We start from the raw sequence: 21,079 nt of genomic DNA on the forward strand, positions 1-21,079 counted from the left end.
AGACCAGGGCATGCGACCGGGGGCACCACAGTCAATATCGTAACTGTTTATTAGACGCGGGGTACAGACCCCAGTTCATGTCAAGCCGGCAAATACCTGTGTCACAGGAACTCAGTCAACCTTTCCTTGAATACGGTCGGTACCATGTGGCTGAATCCGGTTTGAGCCATCGCGACCCACGGAGGAGAAGTGCCATTCCTCCAACCAGTCCCAGGTCTCCTCTGGGGACAGGAAGAACAGCGACTTACCATCCGATTGCACACGCAGCTTTGCGGGGAAGAGCATGGCATATTTCAAATTGTGGCCCCGGAGAGCTCGCTTTATTGCCAAGGAGCAGCATTTTTGCTGTACATTGTAGGTGAAGTCCGGGAGAAAGGTTATGTTTGAGTTCTCGAATTTTAGAGGAGGACCGCTTCTTGTAGCTTGAAGGATGATATCTCGGTCACGAAAATTGGAGATCCGCGCCAGGATGGGACGCGGCGGAGCGCCTGGATTTGGAGGACCTCCAGGTACCCTGTGGGCGTGTTCAACTGAGAAATAGTTGGAAAGGGCCCAGGGTTGCAGATGATTTTGGATCATGTCTTCAACGAACAGGTCCACGGCCTGTCCCTCCGCCCGTTCGGGAACCCCTAAGATGCGTACATTGTTCCTTCTCGCTTGCCCTTCGTAATCTTCCAACCGAGCCTCAAGGTCGGACGTCTGGGCCTGCAGTTGCTTGACCGTCGATTCCAGCCGCATCGTAGAATGCGTGAGCATGTCGATGGAGTCTTCACTCGCCTTGACTCGTTCCCACCTTATTTCTTAGATCGGCGTGGATATGGTTGACATCAATCGAGACCGTGTCAATCTTGAGTTCCAGTGCCGTACGGACTCCCTGGACTGCCGTCATAATGTTTGCCAGAGTTGGGCCACCGTTGTCACATTGCTGCCTCGCTCCCGTATCATCCGGTTTCTCCTCTGTGTCGTCGGGCTTGGAGTGGGCGATTTTCGATAGTTTTAGCAAGGCGAACGCCTTGGGTCGCCTAGCTGTGGCCATTGCACCTTGTTTCACCCCTTGGACTGAGAATGGTGAGATCAGGGGAGCGCCGAGCACCGGCTACACTGGCCAGCAGACAGGAGAGGTCGGTGTAACTGCTCCAGAGATCCTGCGGCGGGAAACAGGCCGCAGCGCAAGATGGCGGCTGTATCGCAGGTCTTTCAAGGGGTTAAGGCATTCACGGCACTGACGTGTGGAGAGATATCAAAATCAGGAAAGTGACTGCTCCTGGCCCTGTTGAACTCCCAGCCCCCCAGCAAAGCCAGAACGCAATTGAAGCAGAGGGGGGACGGGGAAAAGCGTCTTGTACTGTCCACGGGCCCCAACATAATTTAATTGCAGCAAGCACCGTGATGGAGGCCTCCGTCCGAGAACACTCGCAAGAGCCGCCGGGGAGGAGCAACGCACCCCGGACGCGATGCCTCCAGCACCGCGGGTCTCCTGCCCCCACCTGCGGCATATTGAGGTCTCCGTACCTGAAGGATATAGAATAGGGCGGCTGCTGGTGGACGATGGGCCCGGTCTCGCTAGGCATACCTCCCCCCCCCCCCCCAGGCTGGCTGACTTCAATGCACCCGCTGGTGGCAGGCAAAGCCGCGCAGCGCCACCGCCGGTTCTACTTTCGGTTCCCGGTCAGCCACCACAAACTGCAATATCTCCAGCAAACGGGGTCCGGTTGGGCTCAGCAGCGGATCGGAAGGATCTTCGTCTCAAGGCGCATCAGCAACTTCAACAAATGTGGGCAAAGGGATCAATGGAACCGATATACGCGGAGGCCGACCGGAGCCTTATTCCAGTGCGGCCATCCTGAGTGTCGGCTAGCCACGCCCCCCTATCTGTTCCAGTATTATCTTATTTAGATACAACATACATATTTTATATTTCTTACAAAACTCCATCATTTCCCTTCTTTGCGAAAACACAATCTGACGATGGAGTCGATGCCAATGCTCACTATTGTCCAAAGGAGGAGCAACCTATCCTGTGACTTCCAAAGACTTTCCAGGACAACAACAAAGTGCAAACATCCGGGCCCAACACCAGATGGCGATCTATGCACAGTGTGTGGATCTACAGCTCTACATGCCAAGAACAGATGCATACTGGTAAGTAGCATTTTCCTTATCAGCCCAATTGTCTTTTCTGAGTTTACTGTACCAAAAGTGTTTCAATCACCTATTTTTCTTAAAGGTTTAATGCATATGCTCTCAACCAAACCACTTGTGATGCCACAGTGGGACCTTAACTTAGTCATGGCATTTCTCATGTGTACTCCCTTAGAGCCAATGCACAGTTACTCGTTGTGTCTTTTAATTTTAAAGACTGTTTTCCTCTTTGTAATCACTTCAGCTCATTGTGTGAATGTGCTCCATGCTTTATCAGTGCAACTGCCCTACACCATCTTTTTTCAAGACAAATTGGTGCTGAGGACCAGGGGCGGCCTTCTTGTCGAAAGTAGTGACTCCTTTTCCCATTGGGGAATCCATCATCCTTCCAACATTCTTTGCCCTGCCACACCCCTGGAAAGCAGACACACATTCGTCTGGACCCAATATAAAAGCATCAAGCTAATTTATATCAATTGCAATAATGACCATTGGATGGACTATCAGCTCTTTGTTTGGTTTTCTAGGGCAAAGAAGGGTATGGAGGTGCGGAAGAAGATTCTGTCAAGGTGGCCAGGCACTGGCCCAAAAGCATCCTCCTGAAGGACTAAGGGCCCATTGCACCATGGCCAAGGCTGCCACCACAGCCTTTGCACACAGGGTGTCTGTTATTGACTTCTGTCAGGCTGTGACATGGCATCAGTGCACATCTGGATGAAGCACTACTGCTTTGACAGCTAACTCCGACTGTAAGGGCATTTCGCACGTTTGGTCCTGCAGAACGTTAGGGTCTAAACCCACACTACAGAGCCTCCACCTTGGGAGCTACTGCTTTGACATGTATTCTTAAGGTGAGGAATCTGCATTTAGAAGTTCCCATCAGGGAAACAAGTTACTTACTTTTGGTAATACTCTTTCTGGTGGATGCTCCGTCTAAGCGCACATTCCTCACTGTCCTTCGACATCCCTGTTCTGTTGAGTGGTCTATTTTTACCATCTTAAAATGTCCCAAATTAGAGATCTGCACACTGGTGGGGGCGTGGCCTGGGAACATAACCAACAGGACGTGAGATCCTAAACTCGACCGGCCTAGTTACTAAATCCTACTTAATCCTTCCTGATCCTACGTACTCTGACCTCTTCTGCCCTCCTTGTATCCTCATGACATGACTGCTATAGAGGAATGAAGTAACTCTGATGTTTTTTCCCTGCTTGGATCGAGGAGATTGCGGCAGCTGAGTTTACAGCCTACCTGGCCTAGTGGCAGTGCAACAGACCCCGATTGCCCTTAACGAAGGGCGAATAGCATCTGTTTGCGGCTCAGAGGGACGTCGGAAGATGGAAGCACTCCTGCTTTTATGTATTTATGGTGCCGGGCTGCAGAGCTAACCTGTGGACTGCGGAGGAGCCGTATCGGTGGCAGGACCTGGACAGAGGCATGAGCCCTGGACAAATGTGAAACGGCAGCGTGCTGATCTCCGTGCACATCTGAGGTCCCGGCTTGAGGTGCGGAGGGCTCTCGTCATCCCCCTTCCCCTGATGGTGCGCGCAGATGTCTGCCGGCGGACGTGTTGAGGGCACCCCTGGCATCCTCCGGTGGAGCCAGGTGAATGTGTATGCAGCCTAGACTATTGTGGAACCTGGGAGCGGGGAGGTGTGCTCCTGTGCTACCGGAGAGGTAGCTCTTACCTCCTGTGTCCTGGGGAGACTCCAGGACTAGAAACGGCGGGCGATTAAGGGCGGTGAGGCGATGAGGCCCGAAGGAGGGAGCCAGACCACGACCTGAGCTGGTGTATGAGGCCACCCCGCTGCATGTGGGCCTACGGACCTGTGAAGTCGATCTACACCTTCATCACCCCACTGCCGTCGGTGGTCGATTGGGCGATTGGGGGAGTGCTCGGCTCTTCAAGGGAGTCCAGCTGGAGCTGCCTGCGGCGGGCTGACCCGAAGGACACCATTCCTGGCTGGGGGTGAGTGCCATGCCTGTGATGTGCCTCCTAATTGTTGGACGCCTGGCTGTGGGGATCCTCTTCTGAACTCTCCTGGAACGCATTGCCCCCTTTGCCTAGATTTGGCGGTTCCATGGACACCCAGTATATGTGGGTGACCTCTGTGGAGTCTCCCCTGGATGAGGGGCTGCCTGGACTGGGGGCCCCTCCGTGTATTCCGGGGTGACTTAAGGTGTGCACCTTCATTATTGTGGCATCATGGTCCTATGTGGTCAGTGACTTATCCTGATTGCCACCTTTCAGGGCTCAGCCTGGCGATATTGACTGCTCCTTGCCATGCTCCAGGGGATATTGAGGCAGCCCAGTGCTAGGAAGCATGGTGATGCTTACACCAGGCGGAAAATTAGTTGAGTCGGGGGTGGCCCTTGTTGAGAGATGCTTGGTAAGACTCCGCGGTGGAGTGAGGGCGGCTTGCAGGGAATTTATCAAAAAAAGATCCCTTTCTGTGTATTACTCTTTTAGTTGGTGGCCATGAGGCCTACACATTTAGATCAATAACCTTTGATTTTTGACTGTGACACTGGACAAATATTATTACTCCAGACTAGAATATACTTTTTGTTACTCTCAAAATTTATTTTTCATAGGAAAACACTTATATTTAATAAAATCAAATTTTAAAATTGCATTCAATATATACTCTGATTGGGTGCTCTGGTACACTCTTATATATGCTATCTAACAATTCCGTATTACGGTATCTATCTCAGAGTCACACACAGTTCAAATCATGTACTTTCAAAATTGCAAATTAAATACTACACAAATATATTTCATATGCTTTAAAAAGTCCCACTGTCGACGCGTTTCGGTGCATAGGTTACAATAGTAGCACCTTCCTCAGGACGGACGAGAATTTAAAACCAAAGTTTTGTTCTTCTTTCTAAAAAAGAGAATGCATATAATTAATACCATTTCCCTATGGAGAGTTGATTCTAGTTCTGGGCTATGCTGTTAATGTCACTATTACATGTTGTCTGCCCTTACTTTAAGTGTAGGTGTTGAAGTCCTTCTGTGGGTGTTCAGGACGACTTTATCACCTCTCAACTTTTGTGATTTTAGACCACTTGCATCATAGTCAGTGGAGTCATAGAATTCTACAAAAAGAGCATGGAGTTATTTCACCATACTTTTTGAGCCTATTAGCCTATTCTCATGCTCTTAAGCAAAACACTTACTTTTAAAAAGTCACGTTGACACATGTTCAATGGTGTCTTAAAGCAGGTACGTCTTTCGATATGCACCGCCTGTATTCAGTTGTTTAGCTGTGCCTGTAAGGTACATAGATAATGCTATATACTTCAAATAATGATGTCATGGCACTGGTGTTTATTCTCAACAATTACATCCATATACCTACCAATAGGTTTTTCGCCTAATGTTTAAGTTCAGGCTGTCCTTCCCTGCACCTTTTCAAGTGGTGTCCTGATACCTGTACCGGAATAACATGTCGTTCAATTTAAGTGTACAGTTATCCATAGATCATGGCTTTAGACATCTACCTATCTCCTACTCCTTCTAAATTAGAAAGGGGTTCAGTACATACCAGTTAGAGCCTGCAATATCTTGTGGCAGCCTGAATCTTGACAACGCTGTCTTCTTTTCTTTAAGCGCTGTCAGCCACACTGTAGGTTTTCTTGGGGGTGTTTTTACTTTTACTCCCAACCTGTGTATTAAAAGTCATATTGGAGGAGGTTTTATTTAGATCCTCGCATAGAAGAATCTTCTTATCGCATTCCCCAGATTTTGACAAATTTGCTAATTACAAGTATGACCTCTACTCTCATTGTCACGTAATGCAAGCTGATAGACTATGGTCTTCAGAAAAGGAGTACCACAACTTTCCCCCTTTCCTAGGATTTCATTCTTGGAATCCTGCATAGGAGAAAAGATTCTCTCCCTCACTCTACATACATTCGAGTGCCCACTGCTTGCTCAAGTCTTCTATCCATCTAGTTTGCACCAAAGCGGTCCTTACCTTTAAAAATCGGCGAGCCTGCTTGTCACAACGTCCTTCTTCCACCGCAACTGGTGAATGCAGTCGTTTGTGCAGGCTTTAAATACCCCTAGGCATACTTAATTGGATGCCTATTACCTGCCACATTGGTATTTAACATTCAATTAAGGTAGCCGTCTATCGGCGCCATTTTAGTAGTTTTTTGCATCAATCCTTTAAGGACTACAGGTCCATGGGTTCAATCCCGGATCCTCCTGTTTGCCGAATTTTAAGCTGGTGACTATTATTATTTCTGATTTATTTATAACACTGTCCCCTTTTCTTTTAATATTGTAAACTTCCTCCTGGGCACACCGATTTGTTCAGACCGAGTTTCGATCGTTTTCGGCCGCCATTTTCGTAGTTTTTAAGTCTTATTTGCGAACTACAGAACCACGGGTTCGATCCCCGGTCCCCCTGGTTACTGATTTTCGAATTTATCCATATTTGCCGAATTTTCAGCTGGTGACTTGTATTATTTCTAATTTATTTATAACAATATCCCATCTTATTTTGATATTGTAAGCTTCCTCCTGGGCACACCGGTTTGTTCAGACCGAATTTCGATCATTTTCGGCCGTTGCAGGGAAACCAGAGTGACTTGAATCCATTGGTGCCGGAGCAAAAGACACACAGATGATGGACGGAATGCAGAACAAATCAAACATTCACCCCCAGTCAAGAGATCTGAGTTAAATCTATCGTTCTTTTGTTCACCATGCCACCTCAGTTTAGACCCAGCCATTTGCAAAACAGTCTTGACCCTGTGCCTCATGGGAACAGTCCAGTCCAAACTGCGAAGCCTGATCCTCCCTGAATCTGAAACAAGCATCCTGGGACCAGTTTCGGGCATCACCCCATATCAGCCAGGCTAGCTTGAATGCAGTGGCACAGTGAGCCTGGGACCCACATCTGAGCATACCCGGCGCACTTAGGGTGAGAATGCAAAAAACACACAGATGATGGACGGAATGCAGAGCAAATCAAACATTCACGTCCAGTCAAGAGACCTGGGTTAAATCCATTGTTCGTTTGCTCACCATGCCACCCCAGTTTAGACTCAGTCATATGCAATTCAGTCTTAACCCTGTGCCTCATGGGAACAGTCCAGCCCGAACTGCCAAGCCAGGTCCTCCCTGGACCCGAAACAACCATCGTGGGACCGGTTTTGGGGCATCACTCGGGCATCACTCTTCATCAGCCAGGCTAGTATGAATCCAGTGGCACAGTGAGCCCGGGACCCACGTCTGGGCATACCTGGCGTACATAGGGCGATTAAGCAAAACACACACAGATGATGGACGGGATGCAGTGCAAATTAAACATTCACCCCCAGTCAAGAGATTTGGGTTAAATCCATCGTTCTTTGGCTCCCCATGCCACCTTAGTTTAGACCTAGCCATATGCAAATCAGTCTTGACCCTGTGCCTCATGGGAACAGTCCAGCCCGAACTGCCAAGCCGGGTCCTCTCTGGACCGGAAACAAGCATCCTGGGACTGGTTTCAGGGCATCACCCCTCATCAGCCAGGCTAGTTTCAATCCAGTGGCACAGTGAGCCCGGGACCAACGTCTGGGCATACCAGGCGTACTTAGGGCGATTAATCAAAAGACACACAGATGATGGACAGAATGCAGAGCAAATCAAACATTCACCCCCAGTCAGGAGATCTGAGTTAAATCCATCGTTATTTTGCTCCCCCCCCCCAAAACAAACGATGGATTTACTCCCAGAGCTCTGTACTGGGGTGAATGTACGACATAGTTCTGCATTTTGTCCATCAATTGTTCTTTTTGTAATTACTCTGTATAGGCTGCTCTACTCCATAGCTCCTGGCGGACTGTGGACGCTGTGGATTGGTACAGTCGCAGAGTGGTGAGCGCTACCGTGGGGGTCTGGTGGCACCACAGGTGAGGAGGAGGAGCAAATTCCTGGTCTATCGTTAAGCGGGACCTTCCACTTCTGTAATTTCTAGTAGTATGGGCAAAGACAAACAGCACCGAGCGCATGGCCTCAACTCTATCATGCAATACACTACGCCGCAGCAACCCCTCAGTGGATAACCCGGCAATCTGGAGTGGTCGATAATGAGGGTTGTCTGGAGGCTGAGCCTGACCTAGTAGAGCAGAACTATTGCCATCCATAGAGGGGTGTTGCACTGCCTTAGAATACCGGATCAAACCTATATTCCTCTATGTTAATCTTTTGCAGGCAGACCTCTGCAAGGTAGCAGATGAAGTCTCTAATGCTGAAATACATTTTGAGACCCTGCAGGGAGAAGTTGCGACCCTCAGGCATCAAATGGCCACCATGATGACAAAGATGGCGGGGTTGGGTCAACATGCGGACGATGCCGAGGGTCGTTCGCAGCAAAGCAACATTAGGGTCTTTGGCTTTCCCAAAAGAGCGGTGCGGTCAACTGCGACATGTTGTTTTTGGAGGATTGGGTGCTTACTGCCCTGAAACCTCGAGGCTGATCTGCTTTTTTTGCGATGGAGCAGGCGCACATCGCCTTGGTGTCCCCACCAAGACCAGGGGCTCCTCCCAGAGCCATCATTGCCAAAATTCTCTACTATCAGGACAGGGATTGTATAATACATGCAGCTAAGGAACAGGAGATTCCCCAGTTTGGCAATTTTAAGATTGCCATATACCCGGACGACAACAAACAAGTACAGGAAGAGTGCAAATCATATCTAGATGTTAAACAAAAGCTTTGCTCACTCCAGCTGCGATAAGTGCTTCTGTACCCGGCATGGTTGAAAGTCTCTTCAAGGATAAGGCCTACTTCTTTGATTAACCGGAGGATGTTTGGGTATGGCTGGAATTCAGGGATGTTGCTGTGGCACCCCGGCCGGGGGTGAGTCATCGAGAATCCTGGGGCAGGCCGTCTCATGTGGGGCGCTACTGCTCTGAGCAGCCTTGAGATAATCCAAACTTAATTCCTTTGTAGGAGCATCGAGCAATGATGGGGGATGATGGCACAAAGCATTTGTCCTCCCACAGAAGAGATGGCCGATGAGGAAGAGACTGTAGCTCGGATGTCCTCTGATGGTGAGGCAATGACTTTCTGGGCACCAAACTTGATGTGATACCTGACACTATTGCTCCACTGGAAATAGGGGGGTGGAGAGGTTGCACATGTAGGACCCAGCTGACTTTCATTGTGGGGGTCTGCCTGTACAGCAGACTTTATGGGTGGCCAGCTTGGATACAGGTGTTGGTAAGAATGGGTTTAAAAGTTTCCCGACCAAGATCTACATGTTGGGATCAGGAGGGTTAGGGGGGATAGTACCCGGGTTGAAGCTATCTGTACAGACTACATGAGATATGACTTGTTCAAAAGGTTATACAAGATTTTATGAGGTGGAACTATTGCAGTGTGCGTGTATGCAGCTGTCTAGCTTGGTAGTGTATTTTTTTGGGGGGGGTTCGTTATTTGGTCCTGTTTGGACTTGGGGGGGGAGGGGGGGGGGATTGGAGAGTTTGTCCTGGCATATGCGAAAGTTAAGCTTTAATGGTCGCTAAGTTGAGCCATTTCTGCCCGTGGGTTGAGGGGGTGGACCTGGGATTGTTTGTTTTGTTTAGAAATGTAAGTTATAGAGTTCCACAACCTTTGGGGGAGCATGGCGAGATGCAGGGAGACTGGACTGGGGGATCCGCCTTTATACCTTAAAATGCAGGGTGAGTTCAGGGTTCTCTCCTAGAATGTGCAGGGACTGGGCATCTATGCACATAAAGTGAGCTCCTTAAAGAGGAATAAAATAGATATTGCATGCTTGCAAGAGATGCATATGGATGACTGAGGAACTGCACGATTGACTAAGAAATGGAGGGAACAGGTGTTCCGTTCCTCCTATTCTACATATGCAAGAGATACATTGATATGCATAGCTCCGGGGATCCCGTTTGCACATCCATACTCAGAGGCTGATGTGGGGGGTAGGTATGCGCTGTAGCAGGGCACCTTAGATGGTTGGGATTTGTTTATATTAAACATGTATCCGCCTAATACTGATGATCCATGCTTTTTCTATACCATGCAGGACCTCTTGGCGCATGCCCAAAATATACCCATACTATGGCTGGGGGATTTTAATTGGGTGTTGGATTCGACACTTGATAGGGATACGGAGGGTGGGGGAACAAAAGCTCACATGATGAGGGCCTTTCAGACTGTAATGCAGACCTTGGGTTTGCAGGATGCCTGGAGGTCGAGACACCCCACCACAGGGTCTTTACATGTTCCTCCTTGACTCAAAATACCCGTAGACTAGATAGAGTGTTGGTCAGTGGGCAAATGGCAATAGCAGGGGTCTCAGTCACACATTCGGCGTGTTACATGTCAGACCATGCACCTATCTTTTTTCAGATATTCTGGGGGAGATGGAGTTGGGGGGGATAGCTCATGGAGGTTGCCGGCGGACATATTGGAAGACCCACTGGGGTGTGCATCATTTTCCCAAGCTCTGACCGATTATCTGAACATTAACTGGGGCACTACGGCACATAGAGCCACACAGTGGGAGGCCCTGAAAGCGATGTTAAGGGGTCCGTGTATACGACTCACTTGTGGGGTGGGCAATCAACTCAGAGCAGAACTCCCAGCAGTCTGAGGCCAACTTAGTGAGACTGCAAACGGAGCCTTTGCCTTGTGCTGACGTTTCTGTTAGGTAACCCGGCCACTTATAAGCCCCTAACAATGATCAGTACCGACATGGAGATCCTCTGTATTGGTAACACTACCCCACATCTAAAAAGTAATGTGCAATGTCGGTATTCCCTTAAAAGAAGATACCTGGTTCAATGAAAGTTAAAGATAGACCGTACAACCCTTTGAATCAGTCAAAAATGCCCCATAGGTCAATAAGCAGAGGGTACCGCACAGCTGCTAAATGGTTTTGGTGCGGGGAGCGCGAAAGACCTACCCTCTTCTGCTCGCCTTTATTGATATTCATAAACCCTGATGATCGCAATTTGTATGTGAGGTCTGGAAAAAACGTATTTCAAGGAGAAAGCCTCTGTCAGAAATTATATATTGAATATTTTTGCGCTGTTCATATGAAACATTTAAGGTCTTTTTTAACTCCAAAGTTAAAAAGAAATATATACCATCAGTGCTTAAGATATCTTTATTCTTTCTTTTCTAATCAAAATGTGGAGAATATAGCTGGAAAGATTACAATTTATAGTAGTAACTGTGCACAAGTGGAATGGGGCAGGATGGGAGAGTTGAGGGACTTTATTAACATCGAAGTGGGGTCCGCCAGTGATGTGTACTCACCCTATTTTACATTCATTATACATAAATGGGTGATTGACAGGCTCCATGATTGCAATAATGATTCCCTCAAATTAGCTGGCCAGAATGTTCCCGCTGTACTCTTTACAGATGATATTCTTTTAATTTCTAAATCGCCTATGGGCCTACAAAATTTGCTAGATAGATTCTCCTCCTCCTGTAAACAATATGGTTTAGAAATAAATGTTACTACCTCCAAGGAGGAAGGTAAAGTTGCGAATCACTGAATTGGAGCAAATTAGGATTTTGATTATTTAGCGGTACGGTTCGCGACTACTTTGGCAATAGTCTCCCCAAAGTACTACAAGCCGTATGACATTGCAGCTCACAGGCACAGCAGTCTTCAAAAAACATAAGTCCATCAAATTCCAGCCAATATCACAAGCATTAGAGATTTACTATAGTAGAGGGCTAGGTGCCACAGTAGCATATGGCGCCAAGATCTGAGGTGTGGTCAATATCATAAGTCTGGCAAAAGTAGGAAATAGGTTTAGGAGATCAATTCTCAACATGCTCCAAAGTGCCCCACTTACACCTCAATGCTTGGATTTGGGTCTTAATAACATGGTTTTATCATATTGAGTTCTGGCTGTATAAGTTGGATCTGCATGTAGCCTGAAATAAACCACGAGTTGATCACTAGGAGGATGTTTGTTGTATGTGCAGGAAAGGTGACTAGAGAAGCCATCAGCCTGACAGAAGGATTTCTAATTTTTAAATGCAAACCGGAATTCAAACAGTATATGGATTGTATAGAACGGCCCCAAGTAGGATCAATTTATGTGAAATTTAGACATGGGAGTCTTACCAGTTACTAGCAGTCGCAGCAAAGGGCAAGTACCTGCTGATTGGTCATACCTGTGTCCCTCTTGCAAATTACAGCCTGAATCAGATGCACATTTTTTTGTTCTTCCGTCCATTATGCCATTACTTAAGGTACACTTGGATAATTCAATTTGTTGTTCTTTGGGCATGATACACCGCATTGATGCTGTCTGAATTTTAAAATCAGATAATACTGAGCGGAGTGTATTTGCTGCGTCAAATATCTATAACTTGCCTGGCAGTTAAAACGTAAATTAATTGAAGAATTGTAATTTTTTTTAGAATTTTTATGTAATGGATTCAGTGTTATTTTTATTTACAGTTTTTAGCCTTTGTATTATGATGAAATGCTATAGCAAATTATTGTATGTATATTTAATGGATGTTTCCTCTGAAATAAACATTTTACTACTATTGCCAACTGCAATGTAACTTGAGTTTAAAATGTCCATTCAAAGGGTTTAAAATAAAAAAAACAACTGTGCTTAGAAATTGTTTATGATTTCCAAATGTATAAGAATAAACAGATGTGTTACATTAGACTTCTTGTACATATTTATACAACCCTCTCTGCCTTGATCTTGCTGTATTTTAAACATTGTTGACTACATACTTCTCCAAGATATTTTATATCTTCATCTTTGCGACTACTTGTAGGGTTGAATGACCCTGCACCTGGGACGGTGACAGAACCCACAGGAAGCAGCCAATGGACCGCCTTTCAGGTACATCCATTTCTCATTCAGGACCCAAGCATTGTTGTGCATTTCCGTGCTCAGTGTTGCAAACACAGATATTACTCTGTTTTATCACCAGTCCATGTGCCATCTGTTATATATACAGGTTCTAGAGGCTGTTGCAGGGTGTTAGTCTGTCTTGTTCGAAGAAGTGAATGAAATTCATCTCATTTTTTTTCCTATTCATCCCTTTTTTGCAGAATGAACAAAGCGAGCTAGAATTCTTCAGTGCAAGTGGCAGCAACTCAAGCCCGAAGCCTCTGCTTCCATCGGTGCCAATGCCCCAGCGTGGAGCACCAGTGAGCTTTCCAGCTCCTCAGACGGGCCCTAGTCATTGTATTTCTAATCCCGCTCCGTTCTTCTTATCCACCGGAGCCATACCCATAGAAACCTCTCATAAACCTGCACCTGTTACAAGTGCTCTACATGAGCTCGAGGTCCTAGGACAACAGCTCTTGGAAGAAGCCAAAGGGTACGTCGAGCTCTGGCACCTGTGTGCGAGATGCATGTGACAAGTAGTGTGTTATGCTTAATGGTGGGCAGTAAACTCTGCCCCACGTGTGTAGTTTTGTGCACTCAGCTTGGAGTGCGGAGTCGGCAAAAACTCCACCAATCGCTGCATGGTGGAGTTTTTCTCGCAGACAGCTTGCCAACGTAAAGTTCGTGAGCGAGAGAAAAAAAACGAGCGCTAGACCACCTACCAGTGAGATTTCTCAACGGGGGCGTTCATTGCAAATCGCAACCACTCACGTTGAGAAAGTTGCTGCTTGAATTGTGAAAGCTGCTACTCGAGTAGAAAATTTGATCAGTAGAAAGAAGCAGCGCATCATGTTGGCTCTGTGCGGAGCCAAGCGTCTTTTTTTTTTTTTTTCTCCTTCATATGTGGTGTCTAAAGTTCAAACCTTTAATTCAGAATTTCTCTTAGTGCATGATCTTTAAACAGAACAAGCTAAGAGAAGAGTTACCTGTAATTTTGCTACTCGGTTTGTATATAGTTCATACATTACCTCAGAGAAACTCAGAATTATATGTAGCACTTTAGTCATTAGTAAAAAAACACGGCGCTCTGCTGTGCGCAGAGCCACCCAAATACTGTCCCTGGTGTGAAGTGCATGTCATTTTGCTATAGCTCATGTCACTGAGTTGTATTTGTTTGACCATTATCTTCCCCATACCAAGAATCATTTTCTTTCCCTGACAGTACAGCATTCCCAGTGTGTATGCACATCTATTTATTTACATGTGCCCACAGATACAGCCTTATTTAATTGAAGTTTCCTCTGTTATAGCTCATCATTACAAACCAGGTCTTTGGTGGCGACGTCCCAGGGAGGAATTCCTCTGTCCACTTTTGCTGCGCCTAGTTTAGTGACATCTGTTACACACATGACCTCATCAGTGCCAACTGCAGCTAGCACATCCAGACCAGAAGGACCTGGGAGCCCCCTGTTTCAACCTTTACAACAGGACAGTCCCTTGAAAGGCAGCGACTTCTCTCTGGGAAACATCTATGTCCCTCTGGAATCCATAAAACCAAGTAGGTATTTCAGCTGATGTGTGTTCCACCTGTTACATAAGCTCTTCCTTTGAGATAGACTGTTCATACTAAAAAGTGAGACTCACACCCAAAACCATCACAGTTTACACACATTGTTTGATTCTGATTCAGTCTTTCTCATCATATATTGCTGAAGGGTGTTTGTGGGTACGTGATAGACATACTTTCTTTTTTTCTTCAAACCCAGGCAGCACCCTTCCAGTTACAGCATACGACAAGAACGGCTTACGGATCTTGCTGCACTTCGCGAGCGGGTGTCCCATGGGACGGTCTGATGTACTGGTAGTGGTGGTCTCCATGCTGAACACAGCCCCTCTGCCCATTACCAACATTGTTCTTCAAGCTGCGGTGCCAAAGGTAGGTGTGAGTACATGAGTATGTGTGTGAGAGAGAGAAATAACTGCAAGTTGCATTCTTATTTTCCTATTTGAAGAGTACTCAAACATTCCATCAGTTGTTTTCTCTGTTATTTGTGATCTTAAACTTGAGGTACCTTAATACTTAAGGCTACATTACTATGGCCTGGATTTGGAGGTAGTAATTCTGCATCCTCAGAGGTATTCATACTAGTAACTCTGGGAATATGGAATTACTGAGGAGCACCGGTTGAACCCCTGCAGTTCCTCTGAGAAATGAGGAATTTCTGTGGAAATTGATAATTCTGGTCTAATTCCCCTGGTAATTCTTCATTTTCCTCCAGAGATTTTAGCTGCTTTGAGCAACCATAGTCTCATGGTAAAACTTACCAGGTGCCTAGGAAAATTGCAGACCGTGTAATTCTTATGGGACTGAAACAGGAGTTATGGATATCAGTATTGAAAAGATAACTGACGTAGGCCGGCATTTGCTTACAGGGTAGAGAGCATTGCAGACTGTCCGATGTAGTGATCGCCTCTCTTTCAGTGTGTCCTTTTAGTATCCTAGGGTAACATCCATTTGTTTTATTTGGAAGTAATTGAAACTTTGTTTTTCAAAATTATATATTTAATTCCTTTAGATTTGTACTTTGCTGTTGAATTGATTTTTAGACAGTGTTGTTGTCTGATAACCTCTACACTGTGCTAACCATTACTAGTTGCATTAGTGCGTCTTGTGCCTTTTTAAAGCCAAGTGATCAATTACTGGGACTTACTGTGTTGTGCAGTATTGCCCTTATTAGTTTTTTTTTTCACAACAGATTTTATTAGATTTCTTTGCCTGAAATTAGCCCTGAGGATCAAAAATCAAATAATGGTGCAGCATCTGCCAATTAAGAAAACCAAGAAGCCCTAACTAGTTTTTACTACTCTGATTGCACTTGTGCAGCTCTTTTTGTAGGGTGTTTTACAGTTGTAAGAGGTGTTTTATGTTGTTACTGATTTCTCAACATGGGATCTTTGTCATCATTCATGACGTTTAGATTTTTTTTACTACAGTAGAGCAATTGCCAGTTTCCTTTTGACAGGATTCTATCGGAGTTTTAGAACCTTTCGCTGTACTTTTTCTCTTTAGACGCCACGATTCCTCATTTAAAGTACTAGAAATGGCACAAGAAAATGTACATTCGAAATATCTCACAAACACAACCCAATCTGGGACCCCTGCACTGTTGCGGGATGCCTTATAGAACAAAGGCCCCAATTCAAACTTGGGCTTAGAGGGTACTCTGTCACAAAGGCGACAGAGTGCCCTGTCGTCCAAACAGAAGTACCTTCCGCCTCATTTAGAGTGAGGTGGACCTTCTGTATGTAGATGCTGAGACTACTCTGTCATACACCTCTGACAGCGCAACAGAATAATGGCTGTCGGAGGTTTTGCGATTTGTCCGCCTGCCGTATTTTGAGTGGGTAGACAAATGGCACGTTTTCACTGTCAGTCACTGCCCAGTAACCTGGCGGTAAATTGCTGTGAAAACTAAACTGGTAAATGACACCCACTCTGTCAAGGGGTTCATTACTTTTATTAAAATGTTATTTTCAACAACAAAATCACTGTTTGAGGTTTTTGTTTTTGTAAATAAAAAAGAATTTGAAGTTTGACATACTTCTCCAAAATGTTGACGGAGCTGTACGTCAACTTTCTGATCATTTACAGGAACTGTCTGAAGAGATGTCCGCTGGGCGAGGGGACATATCTAAATTTGGTGGGCAGAGTACCAGTGTCATGACAGGAGTGAAGTACATAGCGATGGTACATAATCCGTCCAACAAAGTCTAGATCAGGCCCTTAGAGAGGTAGTTACAACTGGTCCTGTACCACCTATGTTAAATAAGATCAAATTTCAATCGGGGATCCTCACGAAAAGTGACAGTCCCCGGTACCTGAAAAAGGAGGCCACATCAGCCGTCAGGTAAAGGGAACAGACTTGGCTTTCAGTTGAAATATATAGGGAGGCCTATATTATCCCTCAGGTTGACCTTGGTCTCCAGCTGATACCTAAGGGCCCATCAAATGTGGCTAGTGTGTACCCCATTCCCTTTTCTTATTTGTGTATAATGAAAAGGTTTTAGTCTATCCTTGAGATTTATGTGGGTGGAGAATGTAGACAAAGTAAAACGTTCCAATATTGTGAGTTTTTTTAGAAGGAGTTAAAGAGGTGGTCATGGTAGACTCAGGCACATGGTATAATATTTTGGACAAGAAATTATCTGGGAAATCATATGGACATAGAGATTGGTTTTGCACTGATATGAGGGCTGGGAGCTGTTCAGGTCATAAAATTAATTTGCCATAATGGCTGACTAGATGAATAAGAACCAGCTGGAGGGAAAGTGTGAGCCAGGCCCAAAAGAGCAGGGCTCTTTGAATGACAAATATGAGCTACAGGCCTTGAGGAGTAGTTGTGAGATGGAAAGATACACCTGAATTAGCATTGGCATGCAGTATGCGAGAAATATGTATCTGAAAGAGACAATTAGGTATGGATTCCTCACCTTAGAATTACCCCCAGGCGTCAGACTGGATCGAGTGATTTTTTCTTTAGCAGTATCCCTGCGTGTCGGTAGGTGGCGTCGGTCGGCTCTTCGTTCGTCGTTGGTGTCGTGGTCACCGGAATGACATCGCGGTATCTACCTAGACGCTGCCCCTGCCCGCTGTCAGTTCTTTCTTTTTCCGCGCCAGCCAGTGCAGATCCAGAGAAAGCGGTACCTCAAGTCACTTTTTGACTGTCTTTTTTTCAACTTTTTGTCGACTTCTTTTCGAGTTGTCTGACTTTTGGTGCACAGGGATGTCACATCGGTGAACCGGCTGCAAGTCTTGTGGCTCCTGCCACAAGCAGATGTCTGTGACGGGCCTCCATCTCGTGTGCCTCTGGTGTCTGGAGCGCGACCATGACCCGAAGTCGTGCTCCGACTGCAGGGCCATGGCCCCGAAGTCTTTGCGGGAGCGGACCCGAAAGCTTCTGGAGGCCTGGCAGTCGGCTCTGCACCTTTCAAGGTCCCGGTCGAGGGGGAGGTCGCAGGACAGGTCGCGGAGTCATCACCACCACTCCTCGTCGAAGTCCTGGTCGAGGCATTCCTTCCTTCTGTCAAAGGAAGAGTAGTGCCGGTTGTTCAGGGACAACAACACTGCCATGTGGTACTGCAACAAACAGGGCGGGTGTGGTCGTGGACTCTGTCAAGAGGCTCTTCGTCTTTGGGCATGGCTGGAACATCTGGGCATATCCCTGGTGGTTCAATACCTGGCAGGTTCCCTGAATGCCAGGGCAGACAAACTCAGCCGCCGGTGCATGATAGATCATGAATGGTGTCTTCACTCGGAGGTGGTACAAGGTCTCTTTCAGCAGTGGGGAGAGCCTTGGTTAGATCTATTCACCACCTGAGACAACGCACTATGTAAGCAGTTCTGCGCGTTCGAATCTCCATGGCGGCACTTGCTCGGTGACTCTTTTCGTCACAAGTGGAGTTGCGGTCTTCTATACGCCTTTCCGCCTATACCACTTCTGCCCAGAGTGCTGAAGAAGATCAAGCGCGTCCGGGCCCAAGTCATTCTTGTGGCTCCGGATTAGGCACGGAGAGTCTGGTATCTCGAGCTCTTAAGCATGGCGATCGATCCTCCACTCAGACTGCCTCTTCGGGAGGATCTTCTGTCGCAGCAGCAGGGGTCAGTCCTCCATCCGAACCTGTCCAGCCTCCACCTCCTTGCGTGGGAATTGAGCGGCGACATTTGACAGCTTTCCACCTTCCTTCCAAGGTCTGTAATTTTTTCTTGGCAGCCAGGCTTCCCTCTACCAAATCAGTATACGCCTGTAGATGGAACACATTTGTGGAATGGTGCACAGCAAAGGCTGTGGATCCCCTTTCTGCCCCTCTTTCAGAGGTACTCCTCTTCCTCTGGGCACCCTTAAGTGCCATCCTTCGACCATTTGGGCTTTTCTACGCCTTCCAGATCAACCTTCTCTTTTCAAGCCCCCTATTGTAAATCGTTTCCTTAAAGGCATTACTCGCTTGTTTCCTCCTATTCCTTTCGTAATGCCCCAGTGGGACTTGAACCGTGTTCTGACCTACCTTATGTGTGCACCTTTCGAGCCGCTACATAACTGTCCTCTCAGACTTTTGACACTGAAAACTTTCTTTTTGATTGCCATCACCTCTGCTCGCAGGGTGAGTGAGCTTCAGGCCATTTCTTCGAAACCTCCTTTCCTGGCTGTTCATCCGGACAAGGTTGTCCTTCGAACTCGACCTTCGTTTCTTCCCAAAGTGGTTACCACTTTCCACATAGGACTGACCATCACTTTGCTCCCCTTCATCCTGCCCCCGCACCCTTCTAAAGAGGAGGAGAGGCTCCCCTGTCTGGATCCAAAACATGCGCTTTCATTTTATCTGGATTACCCAAAACAATTCCGGGTGAATGATCAGCTCTTTGTTGGCTATGTGGGTGCCAAGAAAGGTCGGGCCGTGCAAAAGCAGACCATCTCTCGATAGGTCGTTCTTTGCATCAAAATTTGTTATTCCTTAGCGAAAAAGAACCTCAAGTGGGGTTGCACGCCCATTCCACCAGGGTGATGGCAGCCACTACTGCTTTGGGATGTTGAGTTCCCCTTCATGACATCTGTCAGGCAGCCACTTGGGCTTCTCTGCACACGTTTACCAAACATTATAGCCTGGATAGCCAAATCCAGAGAGATGGCTTCTTTGGACGTTCAGTTCTCCAGGATTTTCTGGTGTGCACTTAGCTCGCAGACCCACCCGCAGGGTTGGTATTGCTGGGTATCTATTCTAAGGTGAGGAATCCATAACTAATAGTCTCTTTCAGATGAACAAATTACTTACCTTCGGTAATTATATATCTGTAAGAGACATATTAGTTATGGATTCCTCACCGCTCCACCCATCCTCTCCGTTCTGCGAACTGACTTCTAGGATAAGGGACTTCCTTTCAGGACCCTAGTGTTCGTGCACCAGTTGTCAGTATCTTGCATGGCGTGGAATGCCATGTAAAGAACTGAGTCAGCGCGCAGGGGCGGCGTCTAAGTAGATACCGTAACATCATTCCGACGACCACGATGCCAACGACGAACGCAAAGTCGACCAACGCCACCTACTGACGCACCCGGGTACTGCTAAAAAAAAATAACCTCCGGATCCAGTCTGATGCCTGGGGGTACTTCTAAGGTGAGGAATCCATAACTAATATATGTCTCTTAAAGCTATATCATTACAGAAGGTAAGTAACTTGTTCAACAGTTGGGGGAACTTATAAAGGCAGAAAGTAATTATGACAACAAAGCTACTAACAGATAGGACCATGGTGCAACAGTGGCAAAAATGGCACTTCAAAAGCACAAGGCAACTAAGATACCTTTGGTCAAGGATGTGTTTTCGGCAACATATCCTTATAAAAGAAAGGCACTGCCAAACTCAAATATACTGGAGAGGGAACAAACCACTGCTATTATTACTTGAGACTTGCAGCCCCAGTGACTAACAGGGATATTCAGTTGCTCATGAGGAAATTTAGACAGGATGTGCATGCTTTGCAACAGGAGTCAAGGCATCACCGTGGCAAGGTGGAAATATTATGTGGTATGGCTGGGGAGCCTTACAATGTAATATTAACACAATACCCAAAAATGGACCTCAGATTTACTGGTAATCATTAGCTCAGTCCTGGGAGAGCGGCAAAGAGCAGTCAGGCTAACTTAGAGGAACATGTGTTAAGCATTTCAGAGTCCCAATATTGACAATAAGTAATTGACACAACTCAAAAGAAATCCAACACCAATTTATAAAAATAGAGCTTATTTTTATATAAATGTGAACCCTGAAACAAAATCAAACCCAGGCATATGACCGAACTTATTGTTTTTAAAGTGTTCAGAAAATAGGTACTTTGCAGAGCTGTCAAACTATACCATTGCATCAATGGAAAAAACCTTAAGTGACACTCAGTCACTTACAGGGTGAGTTCAACGAAACCCACTTGGAGTTAAGGTCATGCTTGTCCTCAGACCAAGTCTTAACTGTCAGAACAATTTTACATTGCTCATGAGGTCCAGGTGCAAATGTGACTTGGCTGTCTTTGGTGCTGAACT

At 46.4% G+C, this 21,079-nt stretch overlaps 1 protein-coding gene across 5 annotated transcripts in view; it reads left to right on the plus strand.

Moving 5' to 3' along the window:
• GGA3 (golgi associated, gamma adaptin ear containing, ARF binding protein 3) overlaps window positions 1–21,079 on the plus strand; it is a 730,897-nt gene that overhangs the window by 586,086 nt on the left and 123,732 nt on the right. For all 5 annotated transcript variants that reach the window (XM_085617036.1, XM_085617040.1, XM_085617038.1 and 2 more), the window contains exons 12-15: window positions 12,931–12,998; window positions 13,211–13,482; window positions 14,300–14,547; window positions 14,756–14,925. In XM_085617036.1, the coding sequence (XP_085473162.1) occupies window positions 12,931–12,998; window positions 13,211–13,482; window positions 14,300–14,547; window positions 14,756–14,925 (758 nt within the window). The remainder of the gene's footprint in view (window positions 1–12,930; window positions 12,999–13,210; window positions 13,483–14,299; window positions 14,548–14,755; window positions 14,926–21,079) is intronic.

Source organism: Triturus cristatus, chromosome 7, assembly GCF_964204655.1.
Source record: "Triturus cristatus chromosome 7, aTriCri1.1, whole genome shotgun sequence".
NCBI lineage: Eukaryota > Metazoa > Chordata > Amphibia > Caudata > Salamandridae > Triturus > Triturus cristatus.